The 27607-nt window shown below is 53.8% G+C and overlaps 1 protein-coding gene across 1 annotated transcript in view; it reads left to right on the top strand.

Annotated features, from left to right (window-relative positions):
- The first annotated feature begins 1803 nt into the window (after positions 1-1803).
- The window catches only part of lrrc75a (leucine rich repeat containing 75A), a 58969-nt gene continuing 33165 nt past the window's right edge, over positions 1804-27607 (top strand). The window contains exons 1-2 of the mRNA XM_070856891.1: positions 1804-2739; positions 24282-24410. Of these exons, the coding sequence (XP_070712992.1) occupies positions 2494-2739; positions 24282-24410 (375 nt within the window). The 5' untranslated portion in view covers positions 1804-2493. The remainder of the gene's footprint in view (positions 2740-24281; positions 24411-27607) is intronic.

The raw sequence follows: 27607 nt of genomic DNA, 5'->3' as shown, positions 1-27607 counted from the left end.
CACTGACTGCTCCCGCTGACCACTCTCTGCCTGTGAGGGCTCTAGACCATGCCTGTCAGTTGGCGACATACCATGCAGTGAGTCCCCCTGCAGGTGCGTTGCCTGTTTTAGACCCCAGGGTAAGATTACTGGTGATGGAAAATGGGAACTTGATCCAGCGATGCCACGTCCCGAGAATGAATATAAAATATCAAATCAGGTTGTATCTGTACCGACATCGCTGGGTGACGCTGTGACATTGCTGATTGGTCCTTGCTGAACAATCTGCTCATTATCCATCAAATGGGCAGCATGGACCAATCAGATTCCAAAACCTTAAACACAAGCCAACCATCACCACTGTCCAGTGCCTTCGCTTCCATTCTCCATGGGCATTGCTGGAAAAAATCTCTGCTACCACTCTTGTGCACATTGCTCACCCCCCCCCCCCTGCCCCCCGCATACCTCTGGCCCACCCAACCCTACGGACAAGACCCATCCAGACCCATGGCGTACCTCCCGCTTGCTCATTCAGTCCCTCAGGATTCACCTTGCCCACACACAGCCCTCCCTCTCCTGCCCACTACTCTCTCCATAGATCAGGCCGCCCCACGGAACAAGCCCCAGTACCTCCATGCCCCAGCCCCCCATCAAAGCTGCCTCCCCTGCACACTGATACTCGGATCACGAGCAACTCCACGGGAGATCCACTAACAGAACATTCATTAACAGAAGATGAATTTGGTGGTTATTGCAGGTGACTCAACCCTGCCCCCATACACAACACATAATATCCACATCTTTCAGTAACTGTTGGAACATTCTTTAAACTTCCATTATTATATTTTCTGGAACTTTTAAAAAACCCTTTTAGACAGAAAGATTAACAAAAATAAAAAAACTTGCATTTCTGTAGCGCCTTTCACCACCTCAGGACATTCCAAAGCGCTTCACAGGCAATGAAGCACCTTATGAAGTGTAGTCACTGTTGTAATGCAGGAAGCGCAGCAGCCAATTATAGCACAGCCATGGCTCAGTGAGAAAGTTCAAGGTTCAAAAACCAATCCAGAGACTGGAGCTCAAACTCCAGGCCAACACTTCCAGTGCAGTACTGAGGGAGTGCCACACTGTCGGAGGGGCAGTACTGAGGGAGTGCCGCACTGTCGGAGGGGCAGTACTGAGGGAGCGCCGCACTGTCGGAGGGGCAGTACTGAGGGAGGGCCGCACTGTCGGAGGGGCAGTACTGAGGGAGCGCAGCCCTGTCGGAGGGGCAGTACTGAGGGAGCGCTGCACTGTCGGAGGGGCAGTACTGAGGGAGCGCCGCCCTGTCGGAGGGGCAGTACTGAGGGAGCGCTGCACTGTCGGAGGGGCAGTACTGAGGGAGTGCCGCACTGTCGGAGGGGCCTTCTTTTAGATGAGACTTTAAACCGAGACTGCCCGGTCAATATTTATCCCTTGACCAACATCACTAAAACAGATTATCTGGTCATTATCACATTGCTGTGTGTGGGAGCTTGCTGTGCGCAAATTGGCCGCTGTGTTTCCCATATTACCACAGTGGCCGCCCTTCAAAAACAATAGTGGCTGATTGGCCATGCATTGCTGCGGGACGTCTTGAGGTGGAGAAGGGCGCTACAGAAATGCAAGTCTTGCTGTGACGGTGACTTTGAGAATCCGCTGGCTCGGCGAGGCTGAGTGTGGGCTGTGCTGCAAGGAGTTAACCACAGCCGCCCCGCCCCGCCCCACGGCCATCGCTTGGCTTTTGTTGTTGGCCGAGTTTAAATAGCTGGAGCAGGCGGCCAGCCGCCTTTAAGGAGCGGGGAGGATTGCGGGGAGCGGAGCGGAGCCCGGGCAGCGAACGCCGGAAAGTGGCGGCGCAGAGTCAGCGCTGCCCCAACCGATTGCAATCGGCCAGAGGGGGGGAGCCGATACCTCGCCGGCGGGGGCTTTGTTCTGTCTCTTGTGTCCCTGCACTTTCCCGGGACTCTGGTCTGAACCCGGAGCCGCTGCCTGCTTTCTGTCTCAGTATTTCTTCTCTTCTGTCTGATTCTAATCGATGCGATTTATCCGGCTGGAGTTGGTTGCATTTGAGAAGCTGCAATCGGACCGTTCCCTCTCCCGGCACCCGGGACAACCTCGCTGCCCTCTTGGGCAAAATCCCTTCTCTGACTCTGCTCCAGCCGCCCTGGTATCGACTCTAATCGATATTCGGGGCGGAATGTTTTTTTAAAAAAACAGCAAATAGGCAATTGCAAAGTGATCAGAAAGACAGTCAGCAAACTTGGATTTAAAAAAACACCAATCTGCTGCATCAGTTGGTTTGGCTTGGTATATTCGATTCTAATCGATATGGATCGATATCTGAAGCGTGGCCAAGTGATGGTGTAAGTGTCTGCTGGACTCCCGCTCTGAGGGTGATGTTTGTGCAGGAGATTGCCCACGATGGGGAGTTGCCAAGACCTGGAATGCTGATCTGACGTTGGCAGGAGCCAGGACTCTGCGGGCAATTCGGCCATGGGAGGCAAGCAGACCAAGGGGAGGCAGCCTTCAGGGTCAGCAGAGAGCTGCAAGAAAAAGACCCCGTCCCTGGAGAGAGCCGACTTCTTCTCCCCCTTTGTGCTGAAGTCAGGAGACCGGAGTGCACGGATCCCCATCCCTCCGCCCTACCACAAGCGCATCGGCATGATCCAGGACATGGTGACACTGGCCAAGCAGGGCAGGCAGGAGGAGGCCACCAACTTACTGAAGAGCCTCCGACAGGTGAGTGGCCTGCGTCCCCTCTCTCTCTCGGTGATTCAGAGGGCGAGCTTGTCCTCCCTCGCCCAGTGCCCCCTTCCCTCGCCCACCTTCCCCTCCTCCCTCGCCCACCTCCCCCTCCTCACTTGCCCAGCACTCCCTCGCCCAGTGCCCCCTTCCCTCGCCCAGTGCCCCTTCCCTCGCCCAGCACCTCCTCCCTCGCCCACTACCCCCTCCTCCCTCACCCACCTCCCCCTCCTCCCTCGCCCACCTCCCCCTCCTCCCTCGCCCACCTCCCCCTCCTCCCTTGCCCACCTCCTCCTCCTCCCTCGCCCAGCACCCCCTCCTCCCTCGCCCAGCGCCCCCTCCCTTGCCCAGCGCCCCCTCCAGCGCCCCCTCCCTCGACCAGCACCCCCTCCCTCGCCCACCTCCACCTCCTCTTTCGCCCAGCACCCCCTCCCTCGCCCACCTTCCCCTCCCTCGCCCACCAACTGGGTATTTCCTAAACTTTAATGTAAGCGCGGTCCCTGCCAGACCGGGTTCCAGGCTCTGCTATCCCAGGCGCCGTTGAAGTGCTTGAATATTATGTGAGGGAACAACTGAGGGAGGGAGGGTGCAACAGAGGGAGGGAACGAGGGAGGGAGGGAGTGAGTAGGGTTCATGAAGGGCTGGAGTAAACTATCTTTCCAAATCCACAGTGAGTGCCAGTGTTTAGCACCCTGTGTGCCCCTCAGTGGGTCATTGACTGGGCAGTAGTCCCTGACTCTTGCTTTCAATCTCGTACACCATTATTCTCGTTGATAAACAGGACACCCCACCACCCCTCGATTCATTCCCCTCCTCAGAGGTTGACACGTTAAATCCTCCCTTATTTCACCCTAGTTTGTGTTTTGCATGTACGAGGCTCTTCAGTTAGTAAACTATTCAACCCTGGAAGATGTTACAGCCAAGGCCAATCCTGTCCACACTCTCACTCCCTCACTCTCACACTCTCACTCTCACACTCACGCTCTTGCTCTCACACACTCTTGCTCTCACACTCTCACACTCTCACACTCTCACACTCTCACACTCTCACTCTCTCTCACTCTCTCACTCTCACTCTCACTCTCACTCTCACTCTCACACTGGCTAGCAGAGCTCACTGGACAGTGATCAGGAGCAGCAACCCATGGCTCATTAGCCCAGGGACCTGAGGTCAGTGTTAGTGCCCCCTGTGACTGCCGGCTTAGGTCAGCGGCCGATTGTGGGTACCCGACCATTTCCTGCCCTGCGGCGCTCGTTTGGACATCAACCGAACCACAGCGAAGTACGACTAATTGGGTCGCTCTTTTGAAGAGCCGGCATAGACACGATGGGCTGAATAGTCGCCTTCCACGCTGTATGATTTTATGATTCTCTGAAATATCTCACCCCTTCTAAAAACAGAATGTGAAAACACTTGTGATGTTCTCTTAACTTCTGTCTATTTGTGTTGGGTTAGTTTGTGGAGAGTGACAGCTGACATTACCAGGTTTGTCGGAGTCGGTGAGTACGGGAGGGCTGAATTGTACTGGAAGGGCAGCAGTTAACTGGGCTGAGACGTTTCAGACATTCTATCCGTTCGGTTGCTCGCGCTCAGTGCCATCTCACTCACAGCCAGCCTTGGCACTCACCATTCAACAGCACCCTTTGTTCAAATCTTTCAAAAACTCCACCAAACCGAGAGAGAAAAGCAAAACGTGCAGAGTTTACTGATCGTTCCGTTAAAGCTTCACGGTTTTAAATGTGCAATCTTCTCAAGTACGGCTGATTGCTCACCACTTCTGTAATCGTGCTACATTTCTCATCCCTTCCTAAACCGTGAAGATTAAGATTATGAATCCTTTCTGAACTCTCTCAGCCTGTGACTTTCTCATTCCTCGTCATAATCCTCAATCCAATTTGAATTGCGCTGTTTGATTTTGGGTTTTTCTCTGGGGGAGGCACAGTGTCCTTTATAGTCCTGCAGAGGCTGGGCAGGGGCACGTCCTGGATCCAATGATCAGGCACGGGTCCTATGTGCAGTCAGAAGGTTGTGGGTTCAAGTCCCACTTCAGAGACTTGAGCACATAAATCTAGGCTGGCACCCCTAGTGCAGTTCTGAGGGAGTGCTGCACTGTCAGAGGGGCAGTACTGAGGGAGCGCCGCACTGTCGGAGGGGCAGTACTGAGGGAGCGCCGCACTGTCGGAGGGGCAGTACTGAGGGAGCGCCGCACTGTCGGAGGGGCAGTACTGAGGGAGCGCCGCACTGTCGGAGGGGCAGTGCTGAGGGAGTGCTGCTCTGTCGGAGGGGCAGTACTGAGGGAGTGCTGCACTGTCGGAGGGGCAGTGCTGAGGGAGCGCCGCACTGTCGGAGGGGCAGTGCTGAGGGAGCGCCGTACTGTCGGAGGGGCAGTGCTGAGGGAGTGCCGTACTGTCGGAGGGGCAGTACTGAGGGAGCGCCGCACTGTCGGAGGGGCAGTGCTGAGGGAGTGCCGTACTGTTGGAGGGGCAGTACTGAGGGAGCGTCGCACTGTTGGAGGGGCAGTACTGAGGGAGCGCCGCACTGTCGGAGGGGCAGTGCTGAGGGAGTGCCATACTGTCGGAGGGGCAGTACTGAGGTAGCGTCGTTCTGTCGGAGGGGCAGTGCTGAGGGAGTGCCATACTGTCGGAGGGGCAATGCTGAGGGAGTGTTGCATTATTGAAGGTGCCGTCTGCCCTCTCAGGTGGATGTAAAAGATCATATGACACAATTTGAAGAAGAGCAGTGGAATCCTGGCCAACATTTATCTCTAAACCAAGTTACACCTAAAACCGATTATCTGATCATTTTTGCATTGCAGTTTATGGGAGCTTGCTGTGCGCAATTTGGCTGCCATGTTTCCTACATTACAACAGTGACTGCACTTCAAAAGTATTTCATTAATTGATTGTGCTTTGAGGAGGTGAAAGGTGCTAATTAAATCCAAGTTCTCCATTTCTGTAAACGTAGAGACGATGTTCCCACTTGTGGGGAGACCAGAACTCGGGGCCATCAATACCAGACAGTCACTAATAAATCCAATGGGGAATTCGGGAGAAACTTCTTTACCCAGAGAGGGGTGAGAATGTGGAGCTCGCTGCCACAGGGAGGGGTTGAGGTGAATAGTATCGATGTATTTAAGGGGAGGCTGGATAAACACATGGGGGAGAAAGGAATAGAAGGATATGGTGATGGGGGGAGATGGAGAGGGTGGGAGGGGGCTGGTGTGGAGCATAAACCCCGGCACGGAGCGGGGGGCCGGACACTCGGCACGGAGCGGGGGGGGGGGCGGACACTCGGCACGGAGCAGGGGGTGGGGGGGCGGACACTCGGCACGGAGCGGGGGGGCGGACACTCGGCACGGAGCGGGGGGGCCGGACACGGCACGGAGCGGGGGGGGGGCCGGACACTCAGCACGGAGCGGGGGGGCCGGACACTCAGCATGGAGCGGGGTGGGGGGGGGCCGGACATTCGGCGCGGAGCGGGGGGGCCGGACACTCAGCACGGAGCGGGGGGGCCGGACACTCAGCACGGAGCGGGGGGGCCGGACACTCAGCATGGAGCGGGGTGGGGGGGCCGGACATTCGGCGCGGAGCGGGGGGGCCGGACACTCAGCACGGAGCGGGGGGGCCGGACACTCAGCACGGAGCGGGGGGGCCGGACACTCAGCATGGAGCGGGGTGGGGGGGCCGGACATTCGGCGCGGAGCGGGGGGGCCGGACACTCAGCACGGAGCGGGGGGGCCGGACACTCAGCACGGAGCGGGGTGGGGGGGGCCGGACATTCGGCACGGAGCGGGGGGGCTGAATGGCCTAATTCTGTGCTGTAAATAGTATGTAATATTACATCACAAGCTGTCACCTCACTTGTTACCTCTTGTTCTGTGGACTGACTGACCCTTGGGATTCTGTAGGTCAATGTAGGAGCAGGAGAGCTCCAGTTCCGACCACCCTTGTCTGTGCTGATGTTGGGAATTCGTAGGATTCTCTCCGAGTTCCAGCCTGGGCAGTGTCTGGTCACTGTGGGGAAAAATGTAACCAACCTCCAAGTGGGAAATAACAGGACATTCCTCGGGATCGGATCAGATAGCAACAGGAGGACCAAGCAGCTTCTCTCCTGCTCCCGAGAACACAACCTCCTGGGGTACAGTTCAGTGAATGTAAGAAATAGGAGCAGGAGTCCATACAGCTCGAGCCTACTCCGCCATTCAATAAGACTATGGCTGATCATTGACCTCAACACTTTCCTGCCCGACCCCCATATCCCTTGATGCCCCTCGAGTCCAAAAATCTATTGATCTCAGCCTTGAATATATTCAAAAATTCAGATCCACAGCCCTCTGGGGCAGAGAATTCTAAAGATTCACAATCCTCTGAGTGAAGAAATTCCTCCTCATCTCAGTCTTAAATGGCCGACCCCTTATCCTGAGACTGTGCCCCCTGGTTCTAGACTCTCCAGCCAGGGGAAATAACCTCTCAGCATCTACCCTGTCAATCCCCCTCAGAATCTGATATGTTTCAATGAGATCACCTCTCATTCTTCTAAACTCCAGAGAGTATCGGCCCATTCTACTCAATCTCTCCTCATAGGACAGCCCTCTCATCCCAGGAATCAATCTCGTGAACCTTTGCTGCACCGCCTCCAAGGCAGGTATATCCTTAGATACGGAGACCGAGACTCTGCCCAGTACTCCAGGTGTGGCCTCACCAAAGTGGGTGCTGGTTCCGCCTCTGTCCCTGAGTGAGCGAGCCTCGATAGTGACTTTCAGGAGGTTAGTCCGTGGGGGAGAGTGGGAGCAGAGTATTCACAGCCAAGCTGAATCCTTGCCACAATTGAGCTCCAGACTCCAGCAGAGAACCCTGGGTGGGGAACAGCTTGTATATGGACTGGGCGAGACACTGGTCTTTCAGCTTTGGAACCGGGTGTCCATCCGGTTAAGACTTCTGGGATGAAAGCTTCTTTTCTCTGTTGCATGCTAGGGTTGATGATGAGTCACATTCTTGAGGCAGTGTAGAGGGAGCTTTAGTCTGTATCTAACACATGCTATGCAGTACCTGTCCTGGGAGTGTTTGATGGTCTACAGGGCTGTAGTGATACCCGCCCTCCTGTATGGCTCAGAGACGTGGACCATATACAGCAGACACCTCAAATCGCTGGAGAAATACCACCAAAGTTGCCTCCGCGTGATCCTGCAAATCCCCTGGGAGGACAGACGCACCAACATCAGTGTTCTCGATCAGGCCATCATCCCCAGCATCAAAGTACTGACCACACTTGACCAGCTCCGTTGGGCAGGCCACATCATCCGCATACCCGACACGAGACTCTCAAAGCAAGCGCTCTACTCGGAACTCCTACACAGCAAGCGAGTCCCAGGTGGGCAGAGGAAATGTTTCAAGGATGCCCTCAAAGCCTCCCTGATAAAGTGCAACATCCCCACCGACACCTGGGAATCCCTGGCCAAAGACCGCTCTAAGTGGAGGAAGAGCATCCGGGAGGGCGCTGAGCACCTCGAGTCTCGTCGCCGAGAGCATGCAGAAAACAAGCGCAGGCAGCGGAAGGAGCGTGCGGCAAACCAGTCCCACCCACCCCTTCCCTCAACCACTGTCTGTCCCACCTGTTACAGAGACTGTAATTCCTGTATTGGACGGTTCAGTCACCTGAGAACTCACTTTTAGAGTGGAAGCAAGCCTTCCTCGATTTCGAGGGACTGCCTATGATGATGATGATGGGGACAGTGTAGAGGGAGCTTTACTCTGTATCTAACCCGTGCTGTACCTGCCCTGGGAGTGTTTGATGGGACAGTGTAGAGGGAGCTTTACTCTGTATCTAACCCGTGCTGTACCTGCCCTGGGAGTGTTTGATGGGACAGTGTAGAGGGAGCTTTACTCTGTATCTAACCCCGTGCTATACCTGCCCTGGGAGTGTTTGATGGGACAGTGTAGAGGGAGCTTTACTCTGTATCTAACCCGTGCTGTACCTGCCCTGGGAGTGTTTGATGGGACAGTGTAGAGGGAGCTTTACTCTGTATCTAACCCGTGCTGTACCTGCCCTGGGAGTGTTTGATGGGACAGTGTAGAGGGAGCTTTACTCTGTATCTAACACAGTGCTGTACCTGCCCTGGGAGTGTTTGATGGGACAGTGTAGAGGGAGCTTTACTCTGTATCTAACCCGTGCTGTACCTGCCCTGGGAGTGTTTGATGGGACAGTGTAGAGGGAGCTTTACTCTGTATCTAACCCCGTGCTATACCTGCCCTGGGAGTGTTTGATGGGACAGTGTAGAGGGAGCTTTACTCTGTATCTAACCCGTGCTGTACCTGCCCTGGGAGTGTTTGATGGGACAGTGTAGAGGGAGCTTTACTCTGTATCTAACACAGTGCTGTACCTGCCCTGGGAGTGTTTGATGGGACAGTGTAGAGGGAGCTTTACTCTGTATCTAACCCCCTGTACCTGCCCTGGGAGTGTTTGATGGGACAGTGTAGAGGGAGCTTTACTCTGTATCTAACACAGTGCTGTACCTGCCCTGGGAGTGTTTGATGGGACAGTGTAGAGGGAGCTTTACTCTGTATCTAACCCCCTGTACCTGCCCTGGGAGTGTTTGATGGGACAGTGTAGAGGGAGCTTTACTCTGTATCTAACCCCGTGCTGTACCTGCCCTGGGAGTGTTTGATGGGACAGTGTAGAGGGAGCTTTACTCTGTATCTAACCCCGTGCTGTACCTGCCCTGGGAGTGTTTGATGGGACAGTGTAGAGGGAGCTTTACTCTGTATCTAACCCCGTGCTGTACCTGCCCTGGGAGTGTGGGTCTTGTGGATCTCACAAAGACTAGAGCATTCCCAGTGTACACCTGGATTTGCTAAGCCCAGTGTTGGGAGGAGCTGGTTGTAACGAGAAAGGGTGTTCCTTGCATGTTTCGATTGGAGGTGCTGCTGAATTGTGCAGGACCTCGGTGTCAGTGGCACCAACACGTTGCGTGGCTTCCGCACAGCCTGAATGAAACACTAGACCCAATGACACGGTCACATGGTGCTTACACGCTGTGGGAGAGAACAAAACGCCTTCCTGCGGCAGGGTGGGCTGCCTCTGGTGGCACTTTACACAGCCTCAGGTGATATGGGAGTGCTGGCTCCGAGAGCAGAGGGCCCTGCATGGGACCCCTGCACTGGGGGACCCTGCACAGGAGGGGGTGTCCCTGCATGGGGGTACCCCTGCACGGGATGGTCCCTGCACGGGGGTGTCGGGTGTCCTTGCACGGGGCGGGGAGGGGGTAGAGACCCTGCACAGGAGGGGGTGTCCCTGCATGGGGGTACCCCTGCACGGGACGGTCCCTGCACGGGGGTGTCGGGTGTCCCTGCACGGGGGGATCTCTGCACAAGATCCTGCACGGGACCCTAGCTTTCTGTTGAGGCTGCCTCTAGCTTCACCAACAGAAAGCAACGATCCTGGCTTTGAAAACATCTGGTTGTGTTTACAGCCTGTGTGCTCCAGGGCTCTGTGTGCAGCAGATGGAAAAATCTAGAATCTCTCTCCTTTCCTCAATCCATTCCCGCTGTGAGACCTTGGCAGCACCTGGCCAGATCCTGACAACTATTTAACCCATTGTGTCCTCAGCCCAGCCTGGCGCTGGTGCTTAACATTATAATGTCCAGCCCAGTATCTGTGGACCTGGTGTCCGGAGATTCAATGGGTGGGGAGAGTCTGTGATAGGGGAGTGTGTACATGGGCTGTGGGAGGGGATTCAGTGGGTGGACAGAGTCATAGCATCATAGAATGGTTACAGCACGGAAGGAGGCCATTCGGCCCGTCGAGCCCGTGCCGGCTCTCTGCAAGAGCCCCTCAGTTAGTCCCACTCCCCTGCCCTTTCCCCGTAGTCCTGAAAATGTTTTTCTGTCAGATACTTATCCAATTCCCTTTTGAAAGCCATGATTGAGTCTGCCTCCACCGCCCTCTCGGGCAGCGCATTCCAGATCCTAACCACTCGCTGCGTAAAAAAGTTTTCCCTTGTGTGGCCTTTGGTTCTTTTGCCAATCACCTTAAATCTGTGTCCTCTGGTTCTCAACCTGCCAATGGGAACAGTCTCTCTCTCTCTCTACTCTGTCCAGACCCCTCATAATTTTGAACACCTCGATCAAATCTCCTCTCAACCTTCTCTGCTCCAAGGAGAACAACCCCAGCTTCTCCAGTCTATCCACGTCACTGAAGCCCCTCATCCCTGGAATCATTCTTGTAAATCTTTTCTGCTCCCTCTCTAAAGTCTTCACATCCTCCCTAAAGTTGGACTGCAGTCGAGTCCTTGATAGGGGAGAGTGTACATGGGCTGTGGGAGGAGTGAGTGAGTGAGTGAGAGTGTATACAAAGGGGAAGGGGTTGACAGAGAGACTCCTGTTTGATCTCACATTTTAACATCACCAATGAATGACTTTGCCGTGCGAACAGGGATTGAGCAACGATTGGTGAATGTCCGGTGCTGTCGATATTTCGGTAATATTGATCCCCTGGTTTTCCTGTTGTCCCTATCAAGTTTGTTACAACCTATTGAGGTCAGTTTCCGTGTCCGGGTGCATCTGAATGAAATGGGAAGCGAAGCGGGGAGACGCAAAGAGCGTTTAATGTTCGTGGGTCAGCTCATTTACATATTTATTGGGGGCTCAGAGACGACAGTGACTAATCTTCAAAAGTGCTTCATTGGTTGTAAAGCGCTTTGGGGCGCCCTGAGATTGTGAAAGGGGCTATAGACATGCCTCTCCTTTCTTCTACCAGCATATCCTTCTATTCCCTTCTCCCCCATGTGTTTATCCAGCCTCCCCTTAAATACATCGATACTATTCACCTCAACCCCTCCCTGTGGCAGCGAGTTCCACATTCTCACCTCTCTCTGGGTAAAGAAGTTTCTCCTGAATTCCCCATTGGATTTATTAGTGACTGTCTGATATTGATGGCCCCGAGTTCTGGTCTCCCCCACAAGTGGAATCTTCTACCCGATCCAACCCTTTCATAATCTTAAAGCCCTTTATCAGCTCACCCTCAGCATTCTCTTTTCCAGAGACAAGAACCCCAGCCTGTTCAGTCTTACCCGATAGTTATAACCTCTAGTTCTGGTGTCATCCTTGTAAACCTGTCTTGCACCCTCTCCTGTGCCTCGATATCCTTTTTATAATACAGAGACCGGAACAGTTCACAGTGCAGCGTGCGGTCTAAACCGAGGTTCAATACAGGTTTAACATAACTTCTCTGCTTTTCCATTCTATCCCTCTGGAAATGAACCCCAGTGCTGGGCTCAGTCGGGCTCCTAGGCACGCTAGCCTTCAGTGTTGGATTGTGACAGTAATAAGTCGAGCCATGTACTTCACTTACCTCAGGCGCACGCCTTCATCATCTCTGGCAGGTGTTTGGGGCTGAGTAATAGGATCCATTTGTCCCTAAAGGTTGTCTCCATCAGAAACTTCTGCTCCTGTTAAACTGATTTGACTCCTTGCGGAGAAAAAGTGAACAAGGATGTGAGTGCCAACGATCGATGCGTGACCTTTGCACTGCTTGTGTCGATGATCTATCATTTTATGGCACCATTACCGTAAAGAACGTGCTGCGCCCTATATCAGAAACACCGGCTGCCAACAGAAGCTGAAATCTAAGCCGGCTCTGCTCCCTTTGGTGTGCCGTCCTTCACCTTGTGTCTCTCTCTAGTTTTCTCCTCTGCTCTCCAGCGATGCTGACTGACCATAGAAGTCCCATCATTACCTTCTCAAGGGCCAGAGAGGGAACACATGCCCGCCTTGCCGGCCACTGCCTGCCTCCTCAGGGATATGGTCCGTCTGCCCTCCGGCACCACGCCCTAGTGCCCAATCTTCATGTGTGCGCTTAGTCATTGATAATTGGCCAGCTATTCCACTACAGAGGCATCACAGATGCCCATACTTGGGGTGTCCATACACACTGTCCAGCTGGAGCCTGTGGCCAGCGACTAGAAACCAGGACCCGGTCTGATTGATTTATTTCTCCTGGCAGTCCCAAACCCGCCCGGAGTCCAGCCAACCCAGCAGCCCCTTGACACCACCCTGTTCCCTGGGGCATCCCGGGGCATGCTGCTCTCATGATATTGCAATTTAACAAAATGTCAGTACATTTGGGTTTTCATTTGAAAATGAACAGGAATAAGTGAAGCTGTTTGGTGCGGGATTGATTTGCGAAATTACTGGAGTATTCAGTGCCGAGCTGGCTGACTGACTGGGGACTGACAGACTGATTGCAAAGCGAGGCATTGAGCTGCGAGCTCCCTCGATCACAGCTGTTGTATTATTGCCGAGCCATTAATGCTGCATTAGATCAGCCTGATGGAAGCGGAGAGAATATCGGCACATTATTCAGAGTGTATCTGCAAGTGAAGGGGCCTCTCCACCGATATCAAACTCTCGACTGGATTGAATGCAGTGTCACAAAAATGCTCATGGGTCTCAATCCTGCCTCCAATAAACGCCTTGCAGTCTCTCAGCACTCGCCCCTTGGCTGTCACATGTTTATCTCATTTTCTCGTGCGTTATGATATACAGGTACACTGATTCTGCATACCATAAAATATACACAGTGACTGCCCTTTATAATATAGACAAGCTGCTATTCTCTAATATACACAGAGGCTGCTATTCTCTACAATATACACAGGGACTGCTATTCTCTATAATATACACAGGGGCTGCTATTCTCTATAATATACACAGGGACTGCTATTCTCTATAATATACACAGGGGCTGCAATTCTCTATAATATACACAGGGGCTGCTATTCTCTATAATATACACAGGGGCTGCCATTCTCTATAATATACACAGGGGCTGCTATTCTCTATAATATACACAGGGGCTGCTATTCTCTATAATATACACAGGGACTGTTATTCTCTATAATATACACAGGGGTTGCTATTCTCTATAATATACACAGGGGCTGCCATTCTCTATAATATACACAGGGGCTGCTATTCTCTATAATATACACAGGGACTGTTATTCTCTATAATATACACAGGGGCTGCTATTCTCTATAATATACACAGGGACTGTTATTCTCTATAATATACACAGGGACTGCTATTCTCTATAATATACACAGGGGCTGCTATTCTCTGTAATATGTTTCAGTATAAGGGGTGTCACAGTTGTGTGGGGCGGACTGGTTGGGCTGGGTGCTCTTTGCTTTTCTGTCATTGTTCATCTGTTTATATGTAACCTTTAGGGCTGGTGACCAAGGGCCATGCGGCTCTTTGTCGGCCAGCGCGGACATGATGGGCCGAAATGGCCTCCTTCTGCGCTGTAAATTTCTATGTTTCAATGTTTCGAATATACACAGGGGCTGCTATTCTCTATAATATACACAGGGACTGCTATTCTCTATAATATACACAGGGGCTACTATTCTCTATAATATACACAGGGGCTGCTATTCTCTATAATATACACAGGGACTGCTATTCTCTATAATATACACAGTGACTGCTATTCTCTATAATATACACGGGGGCTGCTATTCTCTATAATATACACAGGGGCTGCTATTCTCTATAATATACACAGGGACTGCTATTCTCTATAATATACACAGGGGCTACTATTCTCTATAATATACACAGGGGCTTCTATTCTCTATAATATACACAGGGACTGCTATTCTCTATAATATACACAGGGGCTGCTATTCTCTATAATATACACAGAGACTGTTATTCTCTATAACATACACAGGGCTGCTATTCTCTATAATATACATCATCATCACAGGCAGTCCCTCGGAATCGAGGAAGACTTGCTTCCACTCTAAAAGTTAGTTCTCAGGTGACTGAACAGTCCAATATGGGAATTACAGTCTCTGTCACAGGTGGGACAGACAGTGGTTGAAGGAAAGGGTGGGTAGGGAGTCTGGTTTGCCGCACGCTCTTTCCGCTGCCTGCGCTTGGTTTCTGCACACTCTTGGCGACGAGACTCGAGGTGCTCAGCGCCCTCCCGGATGCACTTCCTCCACTTAGGGCGGTCTTTGGCCAGGGACTCCCAGGTGTCGGTGGGGATGTTGCACTTTATCAGGGAGGCTTTGAGGGTGTCCTTGTAGCGTTTCCTCTGTCTACCTGGGGATCGCTTGACGTGTTGAAACTCCGAGTAGAGCGCTTGCTTTGGGAGTCTTGTGTTGGGCATGTGAACAATGTGGCACGCCCAACGGAGCTGGTCGAGTGTGGTCAGTGCTTCGATGCTGGGGATGTTGGCCTGAGCGAGAGGGGCAGTGCTGAGGGAGCGCCGCACTGTCGGAGGGACAGTACTGAGGGAGTGCCGCACTGTCGGAGGGGCAGTACTGAGGGAGCGCCGCACTGTCGGAGGGGCAGTACTGAGGGAGTGCTGCACTATCGGAGGGGCAGTACTGTGGGAGTGCTGCACTGTCGGAGGGGCAGTACTGTGGGAGTGCTGCACTGTCGGAGGGGTAGTACTGTGGGAGTGCTGCACTGTTGGAGGGGCAGTACTGTGGGAGTGCTGCACTGTCGGAGGGGCAGTACTGTGGGAGTGCTGCACTGTCGGAGGGGCAGTACTGTGGGAGTGCTGCACTGTCGGAGGGGCAGTACTGAGGGAGTGCTGCACTGTTGGAGGTGCCGTCTTTTGGATGAGATGTTAAACCGAGACTCCATCTGCCCTCTCAGATGGAAGTAAAAGATCCCACCTCACTATTTTGAAGATGTGCTGGGGCGTTATCCCTGGTGCCTTGGCCTATATTTATCCTTCAACCAACATCATTAAAAAAACAGATGATCTGATCATCATGACATTGCTATTTGTGGGAACTTGCTGTGTGCAAATTGGCTGCTGTGTTTCCTGTGAAGTGTTTGGGATGTCCTGAGGTTGTGAAAGGCACTATATAAATGCAAGCCTAGCTTTATCTCTTGACTACTTCAGTGACATTGGAATGGTGCTGTAAGTGACACACTTCCTGTCACAGCCCGATGTCACTTCCTCATAGTCACATTTATTATAATTGCCACAAATACATTTGAATTCAAACCAATCTGCTGGTCAAATTAATCCAAGCACAACCAATTGCCTCATTGTCCCCATGCACTTGACTCCTGGCCTCTGTCGCACTGATCTTTTGCAGACTTTCACTCACTCAAAGACAGCAGCAAACTACGGATAGTAACAAAACAGGTTCAGAATTGACCAACCCAATTATTTCTACAATGATTCCAGGGGGTTTTGATTTTGCCTCTGCCTCACTCACTTCCCTCTCTCACGTTTGTGTGTGTGTGTGTGACTCTCTCTATTGTGTTCCTGACACAGATGAGGCTGCACACAGGGAGGATTAAAGTAACAGTGACCTCAGTCTTTAATAAGACACTCCAGAGTGAGGAACAGGCCTTAGGGGTCGGCTTATATATAGTGCTCCCAAGAGATGCTGGGATCCCTTGGGACTTCAGGGGATGCGCTCCCTGGTGGCGGAACATGGGAATGCATGCTTTACAGATACACAACAACCCCCCCGCCCCAAAATCAAAGTGAAAACTATTTACAAGGTGAGGCGGTCGGGAGCCTTTCTTTCCCTGGTGGACCGCCTCGGTACAAATGTCTGTTCTGGTGTGTTGGCTGTGCCCTCGCTGGGCTGGCGTGTTGTTGGCCCTGCAGGGCTGCTGGGTGAGCCTGGCCTTGCTGGGCTGTTGGGCGTGATGGGTTCGATTTCCTGGTCCGGTGTGGTGTTGTTGATCCATTGGGTGTGTGTTGTGGGCTCGGAAAAGGTGGTGTCTGCTGTGGGTTGTTCAGGGCAGTCTGTGAACCGCAGTCTCATTTGGTCCAGGTGCTTTCTGCAAATTTGTCCATTGTCTAGTTTGACTACAAACACCCTACTCCCTTCTTTAGCTATCACTGTGCCCGCGATCCACTTGGGACCATATCCATAGTTCAGCACATACACAGGGTCATTCAGATCAATTTCCCGTGACACAGTGGCGCGACCATCGTTTACATTTTGTTGCTGCCGCCTGCTCTCTACCTGATCATGCAGGTTGGGGTGAACCAGCGAGAGTCTGGTTTTAAGTGTCTTTTTCATGAGTAGCTCAGCCAGGGCACCCCTGTGAGCGAATGGGGTCTCGTGCGGTAGCTGAGCAGTACTCGGGTCAGGCGGGTTTGGAGTGAGCCTTCTGTGACTTGTTTAAGGCTCTGTTTGATGGTTTGTACTGCCCGCTCTGCCTGCCCATTGGAGGCTGGTTTACACGGGGCCGAGGTGACATGTTTGATCCCATTGCGGGTCATGAATTCTTTAAATTTGGCACTGGTGAAACATGGCCCGTTGTCACTGACCAGTATGTCAGGCAGGCTGTGGGTGGCAAACATGGCCCTCAGGCTTTCAATGGTGGCGGTGGCGGTGCTTCCCGACATTATTTCACATTCAATCCATTTTGAAAAAGCATCCACCACCACCAGGAACATTTTACCGAGAAACGGGCCCGCATAGTCGACATGGATCCTCGACCATGGTCTGGAGGGCCAGGACCACAAACTTAGTGGTGCCTCTCTGGGCGCATTACTCAACTGAGCACACACACTGCATTGCCGTACACAGGACTCTTAAGTCAGAGTCGATACCGGGCCAACACACGTGGGATCTGGCTATCGCTTTCATCATTACTATACCCGGGTGTGTACTGTGGAGATCCGAGATGAACGTCTCCCTGCCCTTTTTGGGTAGCACTACGCGGTTACCCCACAACAGGCAGTCTGCCTGAATGGACAGCTCGTCCTTTCGCCACTGGAATGGCTTGATTGGCTCTTGCATTTCAATCGGGATGCTGGCCCAGCTCCCATGCAGTACACAGTTTTTTACTAGGGACAGCAGAGGATCTTGGCTGGTCCAAGTCCTAAGCTGGCGGGCCGTGACAGGTGATTTATCATTTTAAAACACTTCCATGACCATCAACAAGTCTGCGGGCTGTGCCACCATCAGCAAGTTTGCAGGCTGCGCCATTTCCACCTCCGTGGTGGGCAATGGTAGCCGACTGAGAGCATCCGCACAGTTCTCGGTGCCTGGCCTGTGGCGGATGGTATAGTTATATGCTGATAGCGCGAGTGCCCACCTTTGTATGCGGGCTGAGGCATTAGTATTTATCCTCTTGTTTTCAGCGAACAGGGATGTGAGGGGCTTGTGATCGGTTTCCAGCTCAAATTTGAGGCCAAACAGGTACTGATGCATTTTCTTTACCCCGAACACACATGCTAATGCCTCTTTCTCAATCATGCTGTAGGCCCTCTCGGCCTTAGACAAGCTCCTGGAGGCATAGGCGACAGGTTGCAACTTCCCCGCAACGTTAGCTTGTTGTAATACACACCCGACTCCGTACGACGACGCATCACATGCTAGCACAAGTCTTTTTACACGGGTTATACAATACAAGCAGCTTGTTGAAGCATAACATGTTTCTGACTTTCTCAAAAGCAATTACTTGTTTTTTTCCCCGTACCCAGTTCTCACCTTTACGCAATAACACATGTTGGGGCTCTGAAAGGGTGCTTAACCCCGGTAGGAAGTTACCAAAACAGTTGAAGAGTCCCAGGAACGACCGCAGCTCCGTGACGTTCTGTGGCCTGGGCACGTTCCTGATAGCCTCTGTCTTGGCGTCTGTGGGCCGAATGCTGTCCGCCGCGATCTTTCTCCCCAAAAACTCCACTTCTGTTGCCATGAAGACGCATTTCTACCTCTTCAGCCGCAGCCCTACGCGATCCAGTCACTGGAGTACCTCCTCCAGGTTTTGTAGGTGCTTGGCGGTGTCCCGACCCGTGACTAATATGTCGTCCTGAAAAACCACTGTGCGTGGTACCGACTTGAGTCGGCTCTCCATGATCCTCTGGAAGATCGCTGCAGCCGACCGAATTCCAAACGGGCATCTGTTGTAGATGAACAGTCCCTTGTGCGTGTTGATGCAGGTGAGGCCCTTCGAAGACTCCTCCAGCTCTTGCGTCATGTAGGCCGAAGTCAGGTCGAGCTTGGTGAATGTCTTGCCTCCTGCCAGCGTCGCAAATAGGTCGTCGGCCTTGGCTAGCGGGTATTGGTCCTGTAGCGAGAAACGATTAATAGTTACTTTATAATCGCCGCAAATCCTGACCGTGCCATCACTTTTGAGTACTGGAACAATCGGGCTGGCCCACTCGCTGAATTCCACTGGGGAGATGATGCCCTTGCGTTGCAGCCTGTCCAGCTCGATTTCCACACTCTCCCTCATCATGTGAGGTACCGCTCGCGCCTTGTGGTGAATGGGTCGTGTATCTGCGACCAAGTGGATCCGCACCTTCACCCCAGAAAAGTTTCCAATGCCTGGCTCAAAAAGGGAAGGAAATTTGTTAAGAACCTGGGTACATGAGGCCTCATCGACATGTGATAGCGCTCGGATGTCATCCCAGTTCCAGCGGATTTTGCCCAGCCAGCTCCTTCCAAGCAGTGTGGGGCCATCGCCCGGGACAATCCAGAGTGGCAGTTCGTGCACTGTGCCCTCGTAGGTGACCTTGACCATGGCGCTGCCCAGGGCAGTGATAAGCTCTTTGGTGTACGTTCTCAGTTTCGTGTGGATGGGGCTCAGGGCTGGTCTGACTGCCTTGTTGCACCACAGTCTCTCAAACATCTTTTTACTCATGATTGATTGGCTAGCACCAGTGTCCAGTTCCATGGTTACGGGTAAGCCATTCAATTTTACATTTAGCATTATAGGTGGACATTTCATCGAAAATGTGTGCACCCCGTGTACTTCAGCATCTGCCTCCTCTCTCTGAGGCTCGAAATTGCTCTGATCCACCATGGACTGATCTTCCTCTGCCACGTGGTGGCAGTTTTGCAGAGCTTGCAGCTCGTCTGCAAGCTCATTGGAGGTGCCCCATTGTTCCACAGCTCTTGCAAACATACCCTTTGAAGCGGCATAAATAGGTTGAATGGGAGCCTCCACAACGCCAACAAGGTGTGAATTGCCTTGCATTCATCCTTTGTTGCGGACTCTGAGTCATCTGGGTCACCTGAGGCCTGCTGGCAGTTTCTACCCTGTACATTTCTGCTCCCAAACACAGTTCCAGTTAATTTATGAACATTGCTAGCACTTGTGTGCTGAGAGATTTGTTTGGTGTTATCACTGGTGGACATAAACGCCTGTGCTATCGCAATGACCTTACTGAGGGTCGGTGTCTCTAAAATCAAAAGTTTTCGTAGGATGGTCTCGTGGCCAATGCCCAGTACAAAAAAGTCTCTGAGCATTTGCTCCAGGTAGCCATCAAACTCACATTGTCCTGCAAGTCGCCTTAGCTCGGCGACGTAGCTAGCCACTTCCTGACCTTCAGATTGCTGGCACGTGTAGAACCGATACCTCGCCATCAGCACGCTCTCCCTCGGGTTAAGATGCTCCTGAACCAGTGTACACAGCTCCTCATACGACGTATCTGTGGGTTTCACCGGAACCAGAAGATTCTTCATGAGACTGTAGGTCGGTGCCCCGCAGACTGTGAGGAGGACCGCTCCCCTTTTTGCAGCGCTTCCTTGTCCGTCCAGCTTGTTGGCTACAAAGTACTGGTCTAGCCATTCGATATAGGCTTTCCAGTCCTCACCCTCCGAGAACTTCTCCAGGATGCCCACAGTTTGCTGCATCTTTGCGTTGGATTCATATACTCGTCGCCAGTTATTGTGTTCCTAACACAGATGAGACCGCACACAGGGAGGTTAAAGTAACAGTGACCTCATTCTTTATTAAGACACTCCAGAGTGAGGAACAGGCCTTAGGGGGCCGGCTTATATACAGTGCTGGGATCCCTTGGGACATCAGGGGATGCGCTCCCTAGTGGCGGAACATGGAAGTGCATGCTTTACAGATACACAACACTCTCCCTCTCTCGTTCCCAGTCTCGCTCACACTCTCTCACGTGTGTGTGTGTGTGTGTGTGTGTGTGTATGTGTGTAACTCTCTCCCTCCCTCTTGTTCCCAGTCTCACTCACTCTTGCTCATTCTCACTTTGTGTGTGCGTGACTCTCTCCCTCTCTCATTCCCAGTCTTGCTCATTCTCGTGTGTGTGTGTGTGTGTGTGTGTGACTCTCTCCCTCTCTCCTTCCCTGTCTCACTCACTCCGCCCCACTATCCCATCTACCCATAAATAATCCGTTCCCGTTTTTACAGCTGTTAGTCTAATAAACAAAACCATCCAATCTGTTAGTCTCTGGGGGAATATCCGTCTCTCCTCTGCTCACAGACGTCACACAGAAAGGCTGAAGTTGTGGCTCGTGCCTCAGGATTTACAGCTAATTGTAGGAAAGCTGTGTCTACGTGTTGGCCCCAGACCAGCAGTGCTGATATTCACCGAGGGCGCTGACTGTCAGACTCCGGCTGTGAGCTGCAGAGTTAGTCATCAATGTTTTCGGAGCAGGAAGAGGCCGTTCAGCCCCTCGGGTTTGTTCCGCCATTCAATGAGATCATACCTGATCTATACCTCCGCTCCATCTGCCCGCCTTTGCTCTGTGTCCCTCGATACCCTTACCCAACATAAAATCTATCCAACGTTTGATTTGACCCCCAGCACCCACAGCCTTTTGGGGGAGAGAGTTCCAGATTTCCACTGCCCTTTGAACTGTGTCCTGATTTACCCCCTGAACGTCCTGGCTCGAATTGTTCTGGAATCCCTCCACCGAGGAAATTGTTTTTTTCTATCTCCACCTTATCGAATGCTTTAATCAACCCTCCCAGGCCCATATATCTCCGCCCCGCCACCCTGCGCAGGCCGGTATATCCACCTCCTCCCCCCAGGCCAATATATCTCCCCCCCCCCCTCCCCAGGCCAATATATCCCCCCCCCACTCCCCCCCCCCGGGCCAATATATCCCCCCCCCACTCCCACCCACCCCCCGGGCCAATATATCTCCCCCCCAGGCCAATATATCCCCCCCCACTCCCCCCCCCCCGGCCAATATATCTCCCCCCCCCCCCCAGGCCAATATATCCGCCCCCCCAGGCCAATATATCCCCCCCCCAGGCCAATATATATCCCCCCCCTCCCCAGGCCAATATATCCCCCCCCAGGCCAATATATCCCCCCCCCACTCCCACCCACCCCCGGGCCAATATATCTCCCCCCCAGGCCAATATATCCCCCCCCACTCCCCCCCCCCCAGGCCAATATATCTCCCCCCCCTCCCCCCCAGGCCAATATATTCCCCCCCCAGCAGGCCAATATATCCCCCCCCCACTCCCCCTCAGGCCAATATATATCCCCCCCCCACCCCAGGCCAATATATCCCCCCCCAGGCCAATATATCCCCCCCCACCCCAGGTCGATATATTCTCCACCCCCCCCCTGCCAGGCTGATGTATCCCCCCAACCCCCCCCCTCCCAGACCGATATATCTCCCCCCCCCCAAACCGATATATCTCCCATCCCCGCAGGCCAATATATCCCCCCCACCCCAGACTGATATATTCCCCCCCCCCCCCCCCACCGGCCCCGCTATATCCCCCCCAGGCCGATATATCCCCAGAGAGACAGAGCCCAGAGCCGGACTGGGTTGTTGCATCTCCTGTCTGGAGTCTTCATTCCCAGCGGAGCCGCGCTCCATGTAATGAAGGCCCATGAGCAATTCCCGTTAGCAATGCTGGATCCTGCCAGTCCCGCCAGTTAGCCACTGGGAGAGTTATGCGTCTCCTGCCATTTCCTGTTTGTGCAGCAGTTCTGAACTGGGGAATAGAATTGCAAACAGCACGCTTGAGTTATTCTGCAGATAAATTTAAACAAGAAGTTCAGTCTGATCATTTCCCCTTCCCCCTTCCCTCCCAAGTTGCTGATTGTCCCGTTGGAAACATTCCACATACAAGCTCCTGCAACTTCACCCCAATGCCCATTCTTCACCCCGGAGAGTGGGTATCACCAGCTATTCCACTGTCCTCCTCTGTCGTCCGAGACATTCCAGCAGGGCTGAGTGACAGGGGACAGGAACCCTGCCTGATTCCCCCCTCCCTCCATAGCCTGGGGTGGGAGGCATACAGCATTCGCAGCCTGGGAGGGGGGGGGGGGCGGAGGAAGGGGGAGGGCCGGTGGGGGTGGGGGGCTAGAGGGAGGGCGGGGGTGGGGAGGAAGAGGGAGGGGGTGGGTAGAGGGAGGGCAGGGGTGAGGAGGAGGAATGGCAAGGGTTAGGTGGGACATCTCAAACCGCTTTACAGCCAATAAAGGACTTGTGGAGTACAGTCACTTGTAATGCAGCCAGTTTGCGCACAGCAAGCTCCCACACACAGCAATGTGATCCTGACCAGATCATCTGTTTTAGTGATGTTGGTTGAGGAATAAATATTGGAGAACTCCCCTGCTCTTCTTCAAAATAGTGCCATGGGATCTTTTACATCCACCTGAGAGAGCAGACGTGGCCTCGGTTTAATGTCTCAGTCCAAAGATGGCACCTCCGACAGTGCGGCGCTCCCTCAGTACTGCCCCTCCGACAGTGCGGCGCTCCCTCAGTACTGCCCCTCCGACAGTGCGGCACTCCCTCAGTACTGCCCCTTCGACAGTGCGGCACTCCCTCAGTACTGTCCCTCCGACAGTGCGGCGCTCCCTCAGTACTGCCCCTCCGACAGTGCGGCGCTCCCTTAGTACCGCCCCTCCGACAGTGCGGCACTCCCTCAGTACTGCCCCTCCGACCGTGCGGCGCTCCCTCAGTACCGCCCCTCCGACAGTGCGGCACTCCCTCAGTACTGCCCCTCCAACAGTGTGGCGCTCCCTCAGTACCGCCCCTCCGACAGTGCGGTGCTCCCTCAGTACTGCCCCTCCGACAGTGCGGCGCTCCCTCAGTACTGCCCCTCCGACAGTGCGGCGCTCCCTCAGTACTGCCCCTCCGACAGTGCGGCGCTCCCTCAGTACTGTCCCTCCGACAGTGCGGCGCTCCCTCAGTACTGCCTCTCCGACAGTGCGGCACTCCCTCAGTACTGCCCCTCCGACAGTGCGGCACTCCCTCAGTACTGCCCCTCCGACAGTGCGGCGCTCCCTCAGTACTGTCCCTCCGACAGTGCGGCGCTCCCTCAGTACTGCCTCTCCGACAGTGCGGCACTCCCTCAGTACTGCCCCTCCGACAGTGCGGCACTCCCTCAGTACTGCCTTGATTCTGTGCTCAAAGTCTCTGGAGTGGGACTCAAACCCGCGACCTTCTGACTCAGTGGTGCGAGAGATACCCACCGAGCCCAGGTCGACACCACCCAGTATCCACTGGGGATGCTAGAGTGGAACACAGCTGCCTCCGATCTCCTCGCAGGTAATCGTTGAAGCCGCCTGACTGCACACAACCGCCCGCCTGCCCTACCTCAACCTCTGTCACTAACACAGATTATCTGGTCATTATCACATTGCTGTTTGTGGGAGCTTGCTGTGCGCAAATTGGCTGCTGCGTTTCCCACATTACAACAATGACTGCACTCCAAAAGTACTTAATTGGCCGTAAAGCGCTTTGGGACGTCCCATGGTTGTGAAAGACGCTATATAAATGCAAGTCGGTCTTACTGTTCTGTTTCTGCCTTTGTTGTAGGACCTGGGGATGGAATCGACCTCACTGGATGACGTCCTGTGCAGGTATGCCAGCTTCCGCAATCTGGTGGACCCCATCACTCACGACCTGATCATCAGCCTGGCTCGGTACATCCACTGCCCCAAACCGGTAAGGGTCACCCCTGCTTGTGTTCCCCAGTGACCGGTGACAGAGTCCCGAGGCCCAGGGGCCTGAGCTCACTGACCCTTCCCTCGGGTGTCCGAAGTCTCGAGGCAGCCCCGGGAAAATCATCCGGGTCAGCAGTTCCCGAAACCCAACTCCCATCCCGCGACCCGGACCCCCATCGCCGAGGAACTGCAGTACCGCGGCTGTTTGAGGGCCATGTGATTAAATCAGACACCCCCAGGGAGATTCCACGGGTAAGGGGTGGAGTGCCCGAGGTCACGAGCTGGCAGTGAGCAGTGAGTGTAATCCGACCTGCATCCTGCCCCTCTCACACAACAAGCGCATTAACTGTGAATGGGCAGAAAATATCTGTCTCGCCCTCTCTTTCTCTCTCGCTCGCTCTCTCTCTCTGTCTCTCTCTCTCTCTCGCTCGCTCTCTCTCTCTGTCTCTCTCTCTCTCTCGCTCGCTCGCTCTCTCTCTCTGTCTCCGTCTCTCTCCCTCTATCTCTGTCTGTTTCTCTCTCTCGTCTCCCTGTCTCTCTCTCTCTCTCTCTCTCTCTCTCTCGCTATCTGTCTCTCGCTGTCGGGCTCTCTGGCTCTCTCTCTCTCTCTGGCTGTTTCTCTTTCTCTGTCTCTCTCTCTGTCTCTCTCTCGCACTCTCGTCTCTCTGTCTCTCTGTCTCTCTCTCCCTGACTCTCTCTCTCTGACTCTCTCTCTATCTTTCTCGCTGTTGGTCTCTTGCCGTCTGTCTCTCTCTCTCCCCCTTTCTCTCCCCATCGCGCTCTCCCCCTCGCGCTCTTCCCCCTCACACTCTCCCCCTCACACTCTCCCCCTCTCGCTCTCCCCCTCGCTCTTGGGTTTCTCCCTGTCTGTCTCTCTCTGTCTCTCTCTCACACTATCTGTCTTGTTCTAACTGACTGTTCTTTCTGTGCATTTATTCTTTGACTGTTTCTCCCTCGCCAGCATTTATTGCCCGTCCCTAATTGCCCCTTGAGAAGCTGGTGGTGAGCCCCCTTCTTGAACCGCTGCAGTCCGTGTGGTGAAGGTGCTCCCACAGTGCTGTTAGGGAGGGAGTTCCAGGATTGTGACCCAGCGACGATGAAGGAACGGCCGATATATTTCCCAGTCGGGATGGTGTGTGACTGGGAGGGGAACGTGGAGGTGGTGGTGTTCCCATGCGCCTGCTGCCCTTGTCCTTCTAGGGGTTAGAGGTCGCAGGTTTGGGAGGTGCTGCCGAAGAAGCCTTGGTGAGTTTATGTCAGAAGACACGGCCAAACTTTAATTTCCGAGCTATGCCAGAAGAATTCATTTCTGTGGGACAAATTGCTGACCTGTGACTGGCCCTGAAGCCCCTAAAGTCCAGTGACCGCTTCCTGCACAGATTTGGTTGCAGCAAGAGTTCAAACAGGAAGTTTTCACTGAAATATTGTGGCTGATTGTCATTGAAACGAGATCCTGATTTCATTAGCTGCCCGATATAATTCAGATTTAATAGCGAGTCCATGCAACTTGTCAGGATTTTAATTACATTTTTCTTGGCCACTGATCTCTGGGGCTCGTTGTACTCGGGAGCTCCGTGCTCTCGGGTTTATCTTTAGATTTGCCCGCCGCTGCACTCCAGACCCAGTGTACCCCTTCCCCGATCGAGGGGCAGTACTGAGGGAGCTCCGCACTGTCGGAGGGGCAGTACTGAGGGAGCGCCGCACTGTCGGAGGGGCAGTACTGAGGGAGCTCCGCACTGTCGGAGGGGCAGTACTGAGGGAGCGCCGCACTGTCGGAGGGGCAGTACTGAGGGAGCGCTGCACTGTCGGGGGGCAGTACTGAGGGAGCGCCGCACTATCGGAGGGGCAGTACTGAGGGAGCGCCGCATTGTCGGAGGGGCAGTACTGAGGGAGCGCCGCACAGTCGGAGGGGCGGTACTGAGGGAGCCCCGCACTGTCAGAGGGGCAGTACTGAGGGAGCGGCGCACTGTCAGAGGAGCAGTACTGAGGGAGCGCCGCACTGTCGGAGGGGCAGTACTGAGGGAGCGCCGTACTGTCGGAGGGGCAGTACTGAGGGAGTGCTGGACTGTCGGAGATGCCCTCTTTCAGATAAGGACAGGTTGCACAGATTGGGCTTGTGTCCCTCGAGTGTAGAAGATTAAGGGGGGATCTGATCGAGGGGTTTAAGATGATGAAAGGAGTTGATGGGGTAGAGTGAGAGAAACTATTCCCTCTGGTGGGGGGAGTCCAGAACAAGGGGCAGGACCTGAAAATTAGAGCCCGGCCGTTCAGGGTGATGTCAGGAAGCACTTCTTCACACAAAGGGCCGTGGGAATCGGGAACTCTCTCCCCCAAAGGCTGTGGGTGCTGGGGGTCATTTGGAGCTTTCCAGACTGAGATCGATGGATTTTTGTTGGGTCAGGGGATCGAGGGATACAGAGCGAAGTGGAGTTACGATACAGATCAGCAAGGATCTAATCGAATGGTGGAACAGGCTCAAGGGGCTGAATGGCCTCCTCCTGTTCCCGTGTAACAGGCTCGAGGGGCTGAATGGCCTCCTCCTGTTCCTGTGTAATGATCTATTCACTATTCTCCTGGTGTCCTGGACAATATTCCTCCTTCAATCACACAGCGTCGGTGCGGTGGGATCTTTCTGTGCCAAAACAATGGCTGCCGCACTTGCCTGTGTAGCCACAGTGGTGGCACTTGGGAATCATTCACTATATTGGAGGGGCTTTGCGCGATTGTTGGGAGATGTGATCAGGCCTCTGCATAATACAGCTGCTTGCCTCTTAAGAAATATTAAAATGATCGTAATGTCTGAAATCCCCCTGTGATCTGACTGATTCCCGCTTGTACATGTCATGGAATTGGTGCAGGGTGAGCCTGGAACTGCACATTACTCCGAGCCCGTGAGGCCACCAATGGGGTAAAGTGCTGCACTTAAACTACTGAGGCTTGGCCAATAGCCAGTGATATCATAAAATTATATCTGCGCAATCTCCAGCACTGTACTTAAACAGAGAGAGAGAAAGTGACGGGGAGAGAGAAAGTGACGGGGAGCGGGGGAGAGAGAGGGATGGGGGAGAGAGAGAGAGGGACGGGGGAGAGAGAGAGAGGGACACGGGGGAGAGAGAGAGAGGGACACGGGGGAGAGAGAGAGAGAGGGACGGGGGGGGAGAGAGAGAGAGGGACGGGGGGGGAGAGAGAGAGAGGGAC

This window comes from Pristiophorus japonicus, chromosome 16 (assembly GCF_044704955.1).
Source record: "Pristiophorus japonicus isolate sPriJap1 chromosome 16, sPriJap1.hap1, whole genome shotgun sequence".
In the NCBI taxonomy this organism is placed as follows: Eukaryota; Metazoa; Chordata; class Chondrichthyes; family Pristiophoridae; genus Pristiophorus; species Pristiophorus japonicus.
The sequence above is the reverse complement of the archived record's forward strand: the minus strand, read 5'-3'. Positions and strand labels throughout refer to the sequence as shown.